Source organism: Chiloscyllium plagiosum, chromosome 33, assembly GCF_004010195.1.
Source record: "Chiloscyllium plagiosum isolate BGI_BamShark_2017 chromosome 33, ASM401019v2, whole genome shotgun sequence".
Taxonomy (NCBI): Eukaryota; Metazoa; Chordata; class Chondrichthyes; order Orectolobiformes; family Hemiscylliidae; genus Chiloscyllium; species Chiloscyllium plagiosum.
This window is the reverse complement of record NC_057742.1, coordinates 5,061,541-5,080,851: the sequence shown is the minus strand read 5'-3', so window position 1 is coordinate 5,080,851 and position 19,311 is coordinate 5,061,541. Positions and strand designations below refer to the sequence as shown.

General features: G+C 40.6%; 1 protein-coding gene across 1 annotated transcript in view; it reads right to left on the bottom strand.

Annotated features, from left to right (window-relative positions):
• The window catches only part of LOC122539626 (rho GTPase-activating protein 23-like), a 266,170-nt gene that overhangs the window by 154,331 nt on the left and 92,528 nt on the right, over positions 1 to 19,311 (bottom strand). The window contains exons 3-6 of the mRNA XM_043674624.1: positions 17,649 to 17,673; positions 15,766 to 15,858; positions 7,597 to 7,675; positions 6,849 to 6,903 (exon numbers count right to left, since the gene is read on the bottom strand). Coding sequence (XP_043530559.1) covers positions 6,849 to 6,903; positions 7,597 to 7,675; positions 15,766 to 15,858; positions 17,649 to 17,673 — 252 coding nt within the window. The remainder of the gene's footprint in view (positions 1 to 6,848; positions 6,904 to 7,596; positions 7,676 to 15,765; positions 15,859 to 17,648; positions 17,674 to 19,311) is intronic.

The window sequence follows — 19,311 nt, the reverse complement described above, 5'->3', positions numbered from 1 at the left end:
GAGATTGCAGAGCCTTCGGCTTTGATCTTTGTCGTCGTTGTCTACAGGAATAGTGCCAGAAGACTGGAGGACAGCGAATGTTGTCTGCTTGTTCAAGAAAGGGAGTAGGGACAATCCTGGTAATTCTAGACCAGTGAGCCTTACTTCGGTTGTGGGTAAAGTGTTGGAAATGGTTATAAGAGATAGGATTTATAATCATCTAGAGATGAATAAGTTGATTAGGGATAGTCAACACGGTTTTGTGAAGTGTAGGTCGTGCCTCATAAACCTTAGGGTTCTCTGAGATAGTGACCAAACAGGCGAATGAGGGTTAAGCGGTTGATGTGGTATATATGGATTTCAGTAAGGTGTTTGATAAGGTTCCCCATGTTTGGCTGTAGAAAATACAGAGGCATGGCTTAATGGCGATTTAGTGGTTTGGATCAGAAATTGGCTAGCTGAAAGAAGAGAAGGTGGTGGTTGATGTGAAATGTTCATCCTGGAGTTCAGTTACTAATGGTGTACTGCAAGGATCTGTTTTGGGGCCACTGCTGTTTGTCATTTTTATAAATGACCTGGATGAGGGTGAAGAAAGATGGGTTAGTAAATTTGAGGATGACCCTAAGGTTGGTGGAGTTGTGGACAGGTGCGGAAGGGTGTTGCAGCCTACAGAGGGACATAGATAAGCTGCAGAGCTGGGCTGAGAAGTGGAAAATGGAGTTTAATGAGAAAAAGTGAGGTGATTCACTTTGGAAGGAGCAACAGGAATAAAGGAAAACCTGGGCTAATGGCAAGATTCTTGCTAGTGCAGATGAGCAGAGAGATCTTTGTGTCCATTTACATAGATCCCTGAAAGTTGCCACCCAGGTTGATAAAGTTGTTAAGGTGTATGGTGTGTTCGGTTTTATTGATAAAGGGATTGAGTTTCAGAGCCACAATGTCATGCTGCAGCTGTACAAAATCCAAGCGGCTGCACTTGGGTGTATTGCGTACAATTCTGGTCACTGCATTATAGGAAGGTCGTGGAAGCTTTGGAAAGGGTTCAGAGGAGATTTACTAAGATGTTGCCTGGTATGGAGGGAAGGTCTTATGAGGAAAGGCTGAGGGACATGAAGCAGTTTTCGTTAGAGCGAAGAAGGTTGAGAGGTGACTTAATAGAGACAGACAAGATGATCAGAGGATTTGATCGGGTGGACAGTGAGAGCCTTTTTCCTTGGCTGGTGATGACTGACATGAGGGGACATAGCTTTAAATTGAGAGGTGATAGATATAGGACAGATGTTCGAGATAGTTTCTTTACTCAGCAGTAGGGGCATGGAACGCACTGCCTGCAACAGTAGTAGACTCGCCAACATTAAGGGCATTTAAATGGTCATTGAATAAACATATGGGTGAAAATGGAATAATGTCTGACAAATGGGCTTCAGGTTGGTTCCACAGGTCGGCGCAACATCGAGGGCTGAAGGACCTGCACAGCGCAGTAACTTTGTGTTTTCTGTTCTATATACTGCAATCCTGTTGCTATAATGTCTGTGTCTTATGATTCTGCTCCACAACCACCTGATGACAAAGAAGCGCTCCTAAAGCTGGTGATTCCAAATAAACCTGTTGGACTATAACCTGGTGTTGTGAGATTTTTAACTTTGACCACTCCAGTCCAACACCAACACCCCCATATCATGACTACCATAGTTAAAAGGCATGCCAGATAGCACTCTATTCTCTGCAAGCAAGGAGCATCACCAAACTGCGTCAGTTGCCTCTAACCATTCTTGGAAATGTCTGACATGAGACTGAAATTGACCTCACAGTTCAGCAATGCCTCAGTGGCTGTCCAGGAAAGGACAATGTTTTTCATCTGAAATGGCAACAGGAGGCCATCCCAAATGACTATATGATGGTAGCACTGGAGATCAGTGCCAATTTGCAGTGACTATCTGGTTCAAGTGTCAAATAATCAGCTGCTGCCCTCAATCACGCTATGTGCCACTCAATTGAAAACACAATTAAATGGTCAGGAAACATTGTAAGTTTACAATTGAAGAGGACTGCAACACAGACAGTTGGGTGACAGATACCTCCATAAGATGCTTTTTCTTTTTAAAAAAAAGATTTCCTACAGTGTGGAAATAGGCCCTTCGGCCCAACAAGTCCACACCGACCCTCTGAAGAGTAACCCACCCAGTCCCATTTCCCTCTGACTAATGCACCTAACACTATGGGCAATTTAGCATGGCCAATTCACCTAACCTGCACATCTTTGGACTGTGGGAGGAAACCGGAGCACCCAGAGGAAACCCATGCAGACATGGGGAGAATGTGCAAACTCCTCACAGACAGTCACCCAAGGCTGGAATTGAACCTGGGACCCTGGTGCTGCAAGGCAGCTGTGCTAACCACTGAGCCACCGTGCTTCATGTGTGCTGATTGTATGTCACTTAACTATAGATTCCAATGTTGCACTTCTGCACAAAATTGGTAGCGGCTCCCACACGTGCCAGGGTTCACAGCAAAAACACATAATTAACTACAACACTCAGCAGGTAAGACAGCAGCTGACCCTTCACAACGAGGAGAACTTTGACATCTGACAGGTTTTCAGCAAAAGGCTGAATGGGACAAGGGCACAACCACAAAAGGCAGCTTCAGTCCTAACAGCTCAAATATATCTTAGTGACATAGAAATTACAATGCTAAGCTTAATTTATTCACAAGTTCGGGTGCCAAATACCACATTCTTCTTATAAACAAAGTACACACTGAACAGCTCTGGGGACTACCAGCAGAATCTGCAGTTATCACTTCAGGGTAAGAGCGCATGAATGAACCCATGTTTCCCAATGCTTCTCTATGTCCACAGGAAAAGAATGGGTTCAAGAAGTGTGAACATGCCCAGCCAGGGTAGGAAGGTATGCTTGCACAGCTGACAGAAAGGCAATGGACCCAACCTGTCCTGAACAGGAGACTGGACTGGTACAGCTATCCAGTAAGAAAGTCTCTACTCTGCAACCCCTAACTGCACATGAAGCAGCAAGTCCTGAGTAAAGGTGGTGGTTTGCCAGACTTAGAAATGGTTATTTTCCTGCTCCTCGGATGCTGCCTGACCTGCTGTGCTTTTCAGGCACCACTCTAATCTAGACTCTGATCTCCAGCATCTGCAGTCCTCACTTTTGCCTAAGAAACGGTTATGTTCTTCTATATAATCTCAGACTCCAACTCAAGGGGGGAAAAAACACCTTCTGCCAGGCCCACCTCCACCAGCACCTTCAATACTACCAGTAAGAAAGAAGAGTCAGAACGATCAGAAGATGCACTAGCAAGGCATTCCCCTTCCAGCACAGCACAGCAACTTGCTCCTGAGTGAGTAACCTATCCAGAGTAAGTGCAGGATTATGTGAGCTCAGCGCTGATGCGAGCCTACTGCTGACAAATGAAGTCTGGGCTGAAGTCTCTGATACTTAGAGGACTGCTGGAGAACAGGCCACAGGCTGAGCCCACGAGAGATGATGAGTCTCTTATCATGATTTACCTGGGTAACATGCTGGAAATCAAGCCCCATTATTTCTGGAGTAAAGTTACAGATTTTAAAGTAAGAACATGAAATTCCTCAATGTACCAAATTTTCAGACGCAGGTTGATAGAAAGCAAACACTAGGTTTCTGTACTTATCAAAAAAGTTACTATTTATTCTAAGTAATTAGACATTACCTACAGGTAAATGAACTGTCAGCATATAATAATGCAAATTAAACTCTAATCCCCTTTTAAGTTTCCCCTTAAAAGTACACGCACACACACAGAAAAGAGAAAGGGGAATACATGTTTTTTTTATATATATATATAGAACAAAATTGGGAGTTCAATGGTTTCTATTCATGGGTTGCTAAGACGATCTTGATTCTTATTATGCTGGTCAGAGTGTTGTTTTTTTGGTCGTCTTCTTTCACATGGTTCCACTGGTTCACAAGAGACACAAGGTGCCTAATTTTAAAAGGCTGTCAGTTAAAAGTCACCACTTATAACAACAGACTGGTTTTCTTCAGGTTTAAATTGGGTTTTGACTACAAAGTACACAGAGACAGCTCTCGGCTGGAGGAGATCAAAACACTTTCATGTCTTGTTCCCAGCTCCCAGTTGGTCAATTATCGGTGAACTAATCTCTCAGTTGTTGGTGCGAAAGGCTTTTGTTACTAATAACTAGTCACTAGTCCATTGACCAACCAACTTCTTGATGTACAGGTCTAGCTAGGCAGCACAGAACTCCGAGGCTCCAATTCGTTTCAAACAGTTCATTTACTGCTTGCTTAAACTCTGAACATAATGCTTGCCTAAGTGTCAGGTTATCTGCTTTTCAAAACATGCAGCAATCCTTTATAATACTGGTTTCAAAACAGTTATTTCTCATTGTAGATCGTAATATTTAAAAAGCATAAAAATAAAAAGACATATTATTTAAACTCTCGATCTGACCATAAGTGAGCCGAAGATGAATTAGCAAGCAGGGGCAACACCTGGATGAGCTGCCTGAGATCTTGTGTAGACTATTTTGAAGGATGGAGAAGCCTGGCAGAATACCTCTGAGGTACCAGCACACAACTGATGTTTTCTCTTTGGGACTCCAACACATGGCTGCCTCCATGCAACAGATGACTGCTACCATTAAGAGCCAGGCCCAGCAGAACAATCAGCTCTAACTAAAAATGCACAGAGATCTTAACTCCAACACTCGAGCCATGGATACATTCATTCAATGCACAGGTGAAAAGGGGTTAAAGGCCTTTGACCTCTCTCCCCGGCCGCAAATAACCTCAGGTGATGAGGGAAATTTCGTTGAACATCAATAATGAGGAGAAGTAACAGCAGGCATCGAGGAAATGGCATACCAGGACACTCCAGAGGCATCCTGCCTCTCAACTTCCCTTTGTCAGTTACCCATTGCCTCAGTCATGTCAGGCCAAGAAGGTTGGCCCCATGCAGTCTGGAGCCCTCTAGACCATTAGAATATTTCAGTCAACTGAGGGAAGCCAGAAAAGTAGCAACAGACTTGCTCAAGGTCAGCTGTAGGTGTCAGAAGATTAGATTAGATTAGATCCTCTACAGTGTGGAAACAGGCCCTTCAGCCCAAGTCCACACCACCCAAGCCCATTCCCCTACCCTGTATTTACCCCTGACTAATGCACCTAACACTCTAGGCAACTTAGCACAGCCAATTCACCTGACCCTGCATGCACATCTTTGGATTGTGGGAGGAAACCCACGCAGACACAGGGAGAATGTGCAAACTCCACACAGACAGGCGGGAATCAAACCCAGGACCCTCGTGCTGTGAGGCAGCAGTGCTAACCACTGAGCCACCATGCCGCCCATAGATCACAAAGATGCCATAACAAAAGAAAAAAGAACAATTAAATCACTTTGGCATATGAAAATAAGTGTTATGTAGAATTAAGTACTACACAAAAATATAGCACTTTAATATATATTAACTTGTAGTGATTCTAGATGGGGAAATCTCAATGTCTTCTATAGCCACATAAATTAAGGGAGGCAATGGCCTAGTAGGATTAATGCTGGACTGTTAATGCAGAGACACAGGGAACATTTTGGGGACCCGCGTTAAAGTCCCACCACATCAGATGGTGGAATTTGAATTCAATAAAAAATTTGGAATTAAGAGTTTAATGATGACCATGGATCCATTGTTGATTGTCGGAAAAATTGATCTGGTTCACTGATACCCTTTTGGAGGGAAACCATTCTTACCTGATCTGGTCTACATTTGACTACAGACTCACAGCAATGTTGACTCTTAACTGCCCTCTGGGTAATTAGGAATAGCAATAAATGCTGGCCTAGCCAGTGACGTTCTCATCCCATGAATGAATAAAAATAAATAAACTATAAAAGGAATAAATGGTAAAACAATGAGTGAGGCCACTCAGGAACCTGAAAGCGGATTTTTACAAGGAAGCAAGGAAAGGTGTTAAATGCATCTGTCTTTACCTACGAGGCAGATTCACGCCATGGTCTTGGAGGAGGAAACTCAGTTATAAAATGGGTTTAAAATTGATAAGATGTTCATTGATAGTATTGCATAAGCAATTGGTACTTAAAGATGAAAGGATACCAAAAATAGTTAAGATGCATCCAAGGATACTGAAGCAAGTGAGAACAGAAATTGCTCAAAGCTGATGCAGATAAAATGTGCTGAATGGCCTCATTGTGCACCATAACAATCCTGTGATTTTGTGAAGCACTTTCTTAATATACAATGTTTCAATGAGATCACATCTCAGCAGAGAACATACACAATTTCAACAAGTTCAGTCTCTCATCACAGGACAACAGTCTCATCCCGGAGAACAATCTGCCTCCAATGCAAGTACATCCTTAAAAATCAAGACCAACATTGCACAGAATGCTCGAAGTGTGGCCTCACCAAAGCCCTCTACAATTGCAGCAAGACGTTTTACAATTGGATTAAAGTATAAGAATAGAGAACACATGAGGAGGAGCATTTGCTTTCCTAATTGCTTGAAGTACCTGCATGCAAAACCAACGAAAAGAGAGTAGATCATCAAATTGTCACATAACCTGAAATATTAATTTAAAAGAGATGCAGTAATTCCTCATATGGTCTTTACAATAACCTCAATGGAATACAGTAAAGGAATTTTACACCTCATCCAGATAACTATTTTATTTCAATTGTTATAAAGAATTTACTATCACAAATGCAACAGTATTTCTGCCATAACCCTGAATCTGGAGATCAAAATATCCTTTGTTGCACTTAAGGAGTTAGAACTTATTAACAATAACTGACTGAATATAAGGGCAGAAGAAAAAATAAAGCTTCATAAACTTACCACCTGCAAAATGTCTTCATCTTTGGGCATAACTGAAAGTTCCAATACATCCTCACTAAATAGAGGACAGAAAAATATGGTTCACAAAATCTAAACAATGGCTTAGTTTCATACCTTTTATATTTGAGCCTATAGAACTGCCATAAAACTTAAATCACTGAGATAAAGGATGCCTAAAAAGGAAAACACAATAACCCAAATAAATTACTGCCAACAATGATATTTGAAGAAAGAACTAGTAAAAGCAATTGACAATATACCAATTAACTGCCCGAACATAATAGCCTAACATTGGTTGAGGGAATAATCAGGATATTGTGATAACTGCAGCTGAGATAATCAAATATTCCGCAAGCAGCAATGGGATGGCTAATGCAATGATATCCCGAGTTATCAGATGCTCAAATGAGAGACTAGCACGCCCAAAGCACACCAAATGTGGCTCACTGTTAAGAAGGCTGCTGAGAACCTGCAAACTGTATATTAGATTCATCAAGAATTCCAAGAAAACTGAAACTAGGATTTCTCACCAAACTGCAATTGCAGCAACCATTATGCAAATAATAAAAGCAGAAAGGAAAGGCCCTACTTTGCCTGCATGATGACATCCCTTGTCGATGGCCAATTGTATTACATTAAGCAGTTTGAATACATTCCCGCAATATTTTCTGGGTAAAGGTAGCTGCATGGCAGTGACCACTAATGTATTGGAAACCAAATATGTTAATATTTCACTATGTTAACATACCTGTTCTGAATTAGGGATATTACTTGAGAATACGTTTTGCCAATTACACTTTCTGCATTCACCTTCACAATACGATCCCCTGCAAAATAAAAGTCCTGATTTCAAACAGTGAAGTTTAAAACATGTCTCGAGGATACAATTTTCTGTTTGATTAAAGGAAATTATTTGCAAAATGAATTCAAGGGAAACAGTATGAAATTAATTTCAAAAAATTGCATTAACTATGATAAAGACTCTTTTATTTGTATGTCTAAAACTTTACTGTACCATACAGTTATATCCCCCTAAAAAGCACATTATATAGTGTGTGTCTTGGAGTCATACAGCACGAAAACAGACCCTTCAGTCCAACTCGGCTGTGCCAAGACATCCCAATCTGACCTGGCCCCATCTGCCAGCATTTGCCCATATCCCTCTAAGTCCTTTCTATTCAGATGTCTTTTAAATGTTCTAATTGTGCACACCTCTGCCACTTTTTCTGGCAGCTTGTTCCAAACACACACCACCATCTGTGAAAAAAGGTGCCCCTCAGGTTCTTTTTTGAATCTTTCCCCTCTCACCTTAAATCTATGCCCTCTAGTTTTGGACTCCCCTACACAAGGAAAAAGACGTTGCCTATTCACCCTATCCATGCCCCTCATGATTTTATAGACCACTATAAGGTCACCGCTCAACGCTTCAGGGAAAAAGGCCACGCCTATTCAGCCTCTCCTATAGCACAAACCTTCAGTCCCTGCAACATCTTTGTAAATCTTTTCTACACCTTCTCAAGTATAACAACATCCTTTCTGTAGAAGGACGACTAGAATTGTACATAGTAATTCAGAAGTGGTCTTAATGTCCTGACCAGCACAACATGACATCCCAACTCCTATAAATTCCTACACTGAATGAATGCATCAGCATCTTCTGACATCCCAAGAAGTTATTTCATTAAAATGTACAAATATACAATGGGTGGAATCTTATAGGGGCCTGAATGATGATTCATTATAGAAGTGCATAAGAAAGCCAGTGAGGCTTGTCACGACACTAGGAGCAATTTGCTGTATATTTTACACATCTGCAAGGTGTTAAGTACATTTCTTGTAGTCTGTGGTCAGTTGCCAATTAAGGGGGATTATAGCTTATTAAACCCTGTATTAACAAGCATATTAACACCACAACTCATCTCAATAATATTCAGCTACATATCTTACTAAATTAATCAAACAAAATAGATGTTGAAAATTCTCGACGTGGAAGTGAGAATGGGCTCCTGGCAACTTCAGCTCGTAACTAACTGCAAGGGGCCTCCATGTTGCTCAGCACTAAACTGCTTTTCAGGACATGTGTACAGCATATGGACTCTGGCCAGCCAGCTCAGAGTCAATCCTGAGAATGAGGAGACTCTGAATTTCATGTCTATATTTGTCAGCTAGGGCAACCAGATTGGCCCAGATTGATAATCCAAATCAAGGATCTCATACTCAATGAGATCTACCTGGCCCTCATTCCAATCACTACAGAAACATTACATTAAAGAAAACTGTTCTGAAGCACATTAATTGCTTTATCTCTCCCTTCCTCCATCACCCACAATGATATTACAATGATTGGGGCCACAGAAAAGTAGAGAACAGGCATTGCATATCTATTGTCAACTTGCAACAAGGAGAAACAGCAATGTGCACAGTATATAAAACTGATCAATTTTATGCACTGGAATCTCAGATGTGTTATTTTAACAAAACATAAATTGAGCAACCGTGAAATACTGGAGTCATGGAAACATGCATAAATGATAAATAGCAGGTAGTTATCAAGATGATATGCTATACAAGTATGACTGCCTCTAAAAAGAAAGCATTCATAGCAGGGTAATTTAGGTCCATAGCTGCTTGAGGCTGTCTTCCAAGGCTGCGCTGCCAAGAATCTGCAGCCTTCCACTAGATGTGCTATAGAGATTTAAGAGAGTTACGCAGGAGAATAAGAGGAGGAACAAGCATGCACAAAGCAGACATTAATGACATGCACAAGGATTAATAGATGATTGGAATGCCTCATCTTCCGCCTTGGGGACCCTCCAACCACACTTGATTAATGTGGATTTCACCAGTTTCCTCATTTTCCCCCCCTCTACCTTATCCCAGATCCAACCTACTAGCTCGGCACTGCCCTCTTGACCTGTCCATTTTCCTTCCCACCTATCCGCTCCACCCTCCTCTCCAATCTATCACCATTACCCCCACCTTCATCTACCCATTGCATTCTCAGCTACCTTCATCCCAGGCCCACCCCCCTCCCATTTGTCTCTATTCTCTTGGCTTACAAGCCTCATTCCTGATGAAGGGCTTATGCCTGAAATGGCGATTCTCCTGCTCCTCCGAAGCTGCTGTCACATAGCCCTGAAGAAAATAGATGGATTTTTCTTTCCCAGCACTGGGCAAAATCAATAAATATGCGAAAGCTGTACAAGCATGCAGTTCTTCAAAAAGAGTATTGGTTTTCTTCTTCTCAGTTCTCCTCAACTTAACTGGGTGCAGCCAGCCTTTCAAGTCTTGGCATAGGTGACCACTCTTTAATATATAAGCTCAATAAATGTGACCAAGCTATTTAACCATGAGAGAGACATCACAACAGTTCAATCGTTTACCAATCACCACTTCTAAGGATCACTGGACCTTAGCCAACTGTTCTCTATTTCCTGCCCTCACTCACTACTGCCATTATCCTGAGGATATGAAACCAATTGTAGCCTTTGTCAATCCTAATCTAAATTAAGATTAGCAAAATAATGTACATGAAGGTCAAATCCAGAGCATCTTTCTCTGTATTTTACAGTATTATGTTGGTGTGACTTTCACAGGAAAAATGTTCTAATACTCAAACCCCACTACTCCACCAATTATACCATTAGTATAAATATGTTGATTAAAGCACCAATGCATGTGTTTAAGTAGTAGTAGTAGTAGTAGTAGTATATTTTCATTTCTAAATACCATACTGTAGCATAGAGGACTTGTTTATACCAGAGATGGAAAAGCTCCACTTCACAGAAAAGAACAGCGTAGGACAACTCAAACTAACAGGACAGCATAAAACAAAAAGAAAGGGCTTACAAAAATGGGGGAAAAAAAGCACAGATCCTGCCAAATGAGAAAGTTATAAAGACTAGCAAAGAGCCACAAAGCAGCTTAGAAGAGCTACTAAAAGGGATTATAAAAGAAACTTTCAAGAGACATCAAAATCAATAATAAGAAATTTTATAGTTATATAAAGGGAAAGCGGGTAGTCAGGAGCAATACTGGTCCCCTAAATATGAAAATGGGGACACTGACAATGACTATGAGGAAACGGCAGACAGAGTCATAGAGATGTACAGCACAGAAACAGACCCTTCGGTTCAACTCTTCCATGCCGACCAGATATCCCAACCCAATCTAGTCCCACCTGCCATCCCCTGGCCTATATCCCTCCAAACCCTTCCTATTCATATACTCATCCAGATGACTTTTAAATGTTGCAATCGTACTCACCTCCATCACTTCCTCCGGCAGCTCATTCCATACACTTACCACCACCTGCATGAAATAGTTGCCGCCTAGGTTTTTTTTTTCTTTCCCATCTCACCCTAAACCTATGCCCTCTAGTTCTGGACTCCCCCACCCCAGGGAAAAGCCTTTGTCTATTTATCCTATCCATGCCCCTCATGATGTTATAAACCTCTATAAAGTCACCCCTCCGCCTCCGACGCTCCAGGGAAAACAGCCCTAGCCTATTCAACCTCTCCCTATACCTTAAATTCTCCAATCCTGGCAACATCCTTGTAAATCCCGAATAATTATTTTGCCTCAGTATGTACTAGAGCAAAGTAGGATAGCCCATTGGAAGTCCTAAGGAAATTAATAGTGGATTGGGATAAGGGACTGAACAAAACCAATTAAAACAAAACACTGAATGAATAGGATGAAAGAATGACAAATCCCTAGGATCTGAAGGGTTCCATTCAAGGGTGTTAAAAGAAGTAGGGGAGCACGTGGTAGATGTCCTAATGATAATCTTTCAAAGCTCCCTAGACACAGGACTCAACCCTTTGGTCAGGAAAATTACATATATCACTGCGCCTTTTAAGAAGGGCTAAAGAGAAAAACCAGGGAATTACTGACCAGATAGCCTAATATCTGTGGTAGAGAAATTGCTGGAGTCTATAATCAAGGATGGAGTAACATGAAAATTTTCAATTAATCAAGTAGAGCCAGATGGGTTCATGACAGGTAGGTCATACCTGACATAACTCATTTATGTTTTTGAAGAGGTGATTAAAGTAGTGGACAGAGGAATGTCCATGGATGATATTTATATGGACATCCAAATGGCATTTGATAAAGTCCTTGATAAAGTCCCACATAAGAGATTATTAACTAAGGTAGACGCCCATGGAATAGAGGCCAAATTACTTACATAACTGGGAAATTGATTTGAGTGGTGCGTGACAGAAGGTAGGGTCAATCAGGGGAGTACTCAAATTGGCAAGATGTGACCAGTGGCGTTCCACAGGGGTATGCGTTAGGGCCTCAATTATTCACATTTATTAACAATTTGTTAATGGCATAGTAGCCATATGTCCAAACTTGCTGATGATAAACTTAAGCAGCATTGTAGACAGTGTAGATGATAGCATAAAATTATGTTCTAATACTCAAACCCCACTACTCCACCAATTAAACCATTAGTATAAATATGTTGATGAAAGCACCAATGCATATGTCTAAGTAGTAGTAGTACATTTTCATTTCTAAATATCATACTATAGCATAGAGGACTTGTTTATACCAGAGATGGAAAAGCTCCACTTCACAGAAAAGAACAGTGTAGGACAACTCAAACTAACAGGACAGCATAAAATAAAAAGAAAGGGCTTACAAAAATGGGGGAAAAAAAGCACAGATCCTGCCAAATGAGAAAGTTATAAAGACTAGCAAAGAGCAACAAAGCAGCTTAGCAGAGCTACTAAAAGGGATTATAAAAGAAAACTTTCAAGAGACATCAAAATCAATAATAAGAAATTTTATAGTTATATAAAGGGAAAGCGGGTATTGACAGACTAAATGAACGGGCAAAACTCTGGCAGATGGAGTTCAATGTAAGCAAGTATGAGGTTATCAATTTTGGGCCAAAAGGCCAGATCAACATATTTTCTTGATTGCATGAAGTTATTTATATAAATGATTTGGATGTGAGCATAAGAGATATAGTTAATACATTTGCAGATGACACCAAAATTGGAGGTGTGGTGGACAGCGAAGAAGGTTACCTCAGTTTGCAACAGGATATTGATCAGATGGGCCAATGGACTGAGGAGTGTCAAATGGAGTTTAATTTAGATAAATGAAAGGTGCTGCATTTTGGGAAAGCAAATCTTAGCAGGACTTATACACTAAATGGTAAGGTCCTGGGGAGTGTTGCTGAAAAAGGAGACATTGGAGTGTAGGTTCACAGCTCCTTGAAAGTAGGGTCACATCTGATAGGATAGAGTATTGAGTAAAGGAGTTGGGAGATCATGTTGCGGCTGTACAGAACATTGGTTAGGCCACTTTTAGAATATTGCTTGCAATTCTGGTCTCCTTCCTATCGGAAGGATGTTGTGAAATTTGAAATGGTTCTGTAAAGATTTAAGGATGTTGCAGGGTTGGAGATTTGAGCTATTGGAAGTTGTTGACTAGGCTGGGGCTGTTTTCCCTGGAGTGTCAGAGGCTGAGGGCAACCTTATAGAGGTTTATAAAACTATGAGGGGCATGAATAGGATAAATAGAAAAAGTCTTTTCCGTGGGGTCAGGAAGTCCAGAACTAGAAGGCAAAGGTTTACGGTGAGAGGAGAAAGATATATTATAAAAAGACCTAACAAGCAACTTTTTCATGCAGAGGGTGGTACATATACGAAATGAGCTGCTAGAGGAAGTGGTTGAGGCTGGTACAATTGCAACATTTAAAAATCATCTGGATGGGTATTTGAATAGGAAGGGTTTAGAAGGATATGGGCCAGGTGCTGGCAAGTGGGAGAAGATTAGGTTGGAATATATAGTCAACATGGATCAAGTTGGACCAAAGGGTCTGTTTCTGTGATGTACATCTCAATGACTCTAAATGGATGATGATGGGATAGTGGCGGGTGTTAGGCTTCGATTAGTTCACAGGTCGGCGCAACATTGAGGGCTGAACTCTGTATTCTGCACTGTATTGTTCTGTGTTCTATGTTCTATATAGTGGATGTCCAAAGAGATTTGAGGGTTCAGGTGTATAGATGTTTAAAATGCAACAAACAGATGCTAAAAAATAATCAATGCGGCTAATGGAATGCTGGTCTTTAAATCAAGAGGACAGAGTATGAAGATGCAGAAGTTGTTGAGGAGCCACACAAATCCTGGGTTAGATCGCACTTGGAATACTGAGAGCAAATCTGGGCTAAGATGTTAGGACCTTCAGAAGGATACATTGGCCTCGGAGGAAGTATAATAGATTTGTAAGAAAGATACCTGGACTGCAGGGGCTACATTATGTGGAGAGATTATGCAAAATAGGCCTGTTTTATCTTGAATTTAGAAGTTTACACTGCATGGAAACAGAGCCATTGGTCCAGTTCTTCCGTGTCGACCAGATATCCTAAACTGATCTAGTTCCATTGGCTAGCATTTGGCCTATAACCCTCTAACCTCTTCTGATCAAAGACTTCAAAATATTAACAGGAAAAGACGGTGATAAACATTTCCCACTGGTTGGAGATTCTGGAAATAGGGGGCATAGTCTGAGAATTAGGGCTAGATCGCTCATGAGAGATGTTAGAAAGCACTTCTACACACAAAGGTTGGCAGAGTTTTAGAACTCTCTTTCACAAATGGCAGTTGATGCTAAGTCATGTTAGCTTTAAATCTGAGATTGATGGATTTTTGTTCAGCAAAGGTGTTAAGGGATATGGGTCAACAGCAAGTATAAGAACGCCACAGATCAGCCATGATCTTAATAAATGGCAGAACAGGTTCAAGGAGCTCAACAGCCTACTCCTGTTCCTGCATGTTCTTTTCAAAATAAAGGCAGGTTCTTAATATGTGGTGTAAATTTTTATTAGTAAACACAGATTTTCATAAATAAAGAAGGTCAGTTTAGCTAAGTTGATTGCACAGCTAGTTTATGACGCAGTGTGATGCCAACAGCGTGGATTCAATTCCCGATTGATTGAGGTTATCATGAAGGATTCTCCTTCTCAACCTCGACCTGAGACCTGGTGGCCTTCAGGTTAAACCACCACCAGTCATTTCTCTCCAATGAGACACCAGCCTTAAGGTCTAGTAAAACTATGGTGACTACTTTTGCATTATTTTAGTTTTCAGAGTGGTTGCATTAATTCAGATATATTAAACAATCTTAAATGCAAGTGATTATCAGTTGAGAGGGTTGTGTTAAACAATGAATTAATTAGATTAGATTAGATTACATTACAGTGTGGAAACAGGCCCTTCGGCCAACACGTCCACACCGAACCGCAACCCACCCATACCCCTTACCTAACACGACGGGCAATTTAGCATGGCCAATTCACCTGACCTGCACATCTTCGGACTGTGGGAGGAAACCGGAGCACCCGGAGGAAACCCACACAGACACGGGGAGAACGTGCAAACTCCACACAGTCCCGCCTGAGGCGGGAATTGAACCTGGATCTCTGGCGTTGTGAGGCAGCAGTGCTAACCACTGTGCCACCGTGCCGCCACAAATATCATTTTGCTGTGAAGATGTGAAACAAATAATTTAGCTCATGAGATGCTACTCATACAAATAGAATATAGGGGTTACAGGGACATTAGGGCCACCAAATATCAGAAATACCCAACTAACTAATGGAAAATAAGCTGAATAACTTAGTCTCTGCACTCTTAAGGAGGAGCAAATTAAGCAATTTTTCATGAGAAACAGGAAAGGAGCAGTCACTTTATTGGAAGCTTTCTTCACCCCCCCGATTTGGAGGATGATGATAAGCCATATTAGACTGGAAGCTACATGCTTTCACTCATCACATCCTGCCAATCAGAATTAGACCCATTCTTGTAAATTAGAAGCATACTTTTTGTTGACGTTGGCTTAATGCTATAGAGTGAAGATTAAAATTTGCTATTCCTTATGAGCCCATATTACCTGTACACAAACCAGCATGATATGCTGCTCCCCCTTCCTTTACACTTTTAACAAAGATGGTATCCATAGGTTCTGTTCGACTTTTCTGATGACCTGTGAAGTAAAGCAAGACGAGTTCATAAAGTTGTACTATTAAGCTAACAGTTCATAAGGACTCCATGCAAAAATGACACAGCAACTGAAATAACTCAGCAGAGGCCGATAACCCGATACCAAGTCAGCTCTGAGTGAACAGAATCCCTTACCTTCCTGTTTATATCGGTCAGCCAGGACTCCCTGACTGGACCAGGTTAACAATCCCAATCCGGGAACTCATAATCTCATTACATTTACAACAGCAACCAATATTTTTTTTGTCTGGAGTATACCTTCCACTAAGCTTTCAGGTGTCAAGGAAAAACAAGACCTGATTCCAATTGATTTTTTTTTTCTCATTCTTTAGTCCAATCAGTGGACTAGCTGGAGGTCAACGTTTCAGTAAAATTGACTTTAGTCAAGCCTATTTTCCAATGTATGTGGATTCTGAGTCACAGAAATACCTGACTATTGTAACACAAAGAATATTCAAATCAAAGACACTTCCATTTGAAATCACATTTACAACTGCATTATTCCAATATTCCATGGAATAGATTTAATGCGGATTGCAAGGAGTCCAGTGTTAACTCGATGATATTTTAGTCTAAATTACTTTACTAATTTTAGCTGAATTATTATGCAGTTTTATCCAAAACCTTGCAATCATTCTCAAGCTGTTGCACAATTTATTTTGCGGAAATAACTGGAAATGGGAAAATGAATGTGATAGAGCCTTTGCACAAGCCAAAGAGGCTTTATTAATGTCAATAGTCTGGCCCAAAAGTTAACATTGCAACTAACATGTGATGCAAAATAAATTGTGCAACAGCTTGAGAATGGTTGCAAGGTTTTGGACAAAACTCCTTTGCTCCAAGAAGAACAATGCCAGTGTCTCCAACCTAACCCTGTGGCTGAAATTCCTCATTCCTGGAACCATTCAAGTACATCTCTTGGGTACCTTCTCAAGGACGTTCATCACATCCGAAGTAAGTGAAGTGACTAGAACTGGATGCAATACTATAATTGTGGTCTAACCTGAGTTTTAGATATGAAAATAATTGAGGTGTATTGAAGATTGATTCCACTAACACTATAAGTGTAGAACAATGGGAGGGGTTTGACGAATGGGGCAGGAAAAGCGAAGGAAAATTTGAGATAGGCCTTAGCAAGTTTTGAATGAAAAAATGATGATGATGTCAAATGGCCTTTACAAAAACTTAGAACACAGGGGTTCATTGGTTCCAACAGATTTCCATCCAGGAAGTAAATTGTAATGGGGTCAGTTTTCGTCTAAACAGTTTAACGCCAAACAGTAAATTATTTTAATCCAAGTTTAGTCATCACAAACTCGAGGCACCAATGGGCAGCAACATTCTGGAAGTAACCATTACAAAGGAGCTCTAACTTATGAACACTTGCACTTACGAATGAGACCGCATAATACTATTTATTTTAAAGATCCAACACTCATTCACTTCTACTTATGAACAGTTATTTGTATTGCGTTCTGACTTGTGTACAAATTGAATTACGAACATACTCAAGAACGAAATCCATTCATAACCCGTAGAGTGCTTGGAATCTGTTTAATTTCATTTCAAGTTTTTGTTTTTGGAATGCATTATGATCAAATAGATTATGTTAATCAATGCCTTCTACAGGGTCAGAAACAACTTAAAATTCACACCTGTCATACAGTCCATTGACGTCTTCCCCTGGCAAAAGTTACTAAGCATCTTCATCTATACAGTAGCAGCTAATTTTATGTAGGCATAATTTGGAAAAATAATTAAAGCAAAACTCACCTTTTCCATTTCCATTTTCTTCATCCTACAAAAGAATCCAAATAAATTTAGTTAAATATAACTTATGAACCTTTGATTGTAATGATTTTAATAATTCCCTATTTTAACTACCTTTAACAGATGATCTTGCATGCTCCTGAATCCACTATAAACATCACACATAATAAAATGGAAAATTTAAACCAACACGGACAGAAGGAGAGACACCCGTTGTCAGGGAAATACATGTAAATCCTTGAAGTTTTCGAAGTTGGTTGGTAGGTCTCACTGGCCCAACTGCATCGCAAATGCATTGCTCACAACATATCTAATGTCTTATGAGAAATCACCCCACAGTATGCATGGTAGGCAGATAGCTCAACTTGACCAGATACTTCACTATCAGAGAGTCACCAGGGCTGTTGTACTGTTGGGCAGTGGTATTAAAATAGGTCCACCTCACTTTGCTAATTATTGATTTGCTCCAAAGTCAATTCAGAATTTAAAATTGGATCCTCAACCTTCAATCTCTATCCTCTTTGACAAATGTCATGGCATTTGTCTGAACATTTTCAGGTTTGGAATTAGTCATGTGACCAGAACTGATTACACTATTTGTAGCTTGTTCATATCACAGTACAGCTTCAGCAAGGCTGGTTTAATGTTACATTTGCTGTCAGTCCTTGATCTTTTTCAGCATCTCCCTGTGTACTTTGACAATATTCTTAATTATTCCCCAAATTAAACACAGTGCAAGCCCCTTTAATACTTTTAAACTGAAGAGCCACATGAAACACATTCCCATAAAATTTCCAAAGTAAAACTTTTATCAATCAAAACTTTGAACAATATTTTACAATCTTATTAAAGTACGATTTCCCACAAGATGTTTGTAAATTAAATAATGTTGATTTAACCCTGATAATTTCTCCCCGTTGGATGGCTAGTTCTTGTTCAGTATCTTTCATACCCATCGTGTGGAAACAGGCCATTTGACCCAATAGGTCTACACCGACTCTCCAACCAGCATCCCACCCAGAATCATCCCCCTACCCTATCAGTGTAACTCTGCATTTCCCATGGTTAATTTATCTGATCACCACACCCCTAGAGACTATTTAGCATGGCCAACCACCTAACTTGCACATCTTTGGAATGAGAGAGGAAACCAGAACACCCGGGAGGAAACCCATGCAAACACAGGGAGAAAATGTGCAAACTCCAGTCACCTGAGGCTGGAATTGAACCCAGGTCCTTTGCGTTGTGAGGCCACAGTGCTAACCACTGAAGCACCATGCATCTGACTGACCTGCAAACTTTCTGGGCAGACAAGTGTGAACTGACATCACACTACACCATGGCGTACTACTCAAAGAAAACATTGCCAGATTGTATTGTAGGTTTATATTTAACTACCAGTTCTGACATGAAAAAGCAACACATTCATGGTCATGTTCTACACTACTGCACTTGGCATCATTATTCCAAACCAAATTGCACTGTTAAGAACAATTAGATCTACATGACAGAACACTATAGGTGTCTGAACAACATGGGCTAGAAGAATATACAGTAGAATTGGGAAACAAGTGTGGCGATGTTCATCTCGAGATCGGGAGCAATATGCTTCCAGTCTTTTATATTTTTCATTCGTGTCACTACAAGATTCTCGCTATGCAGCAAT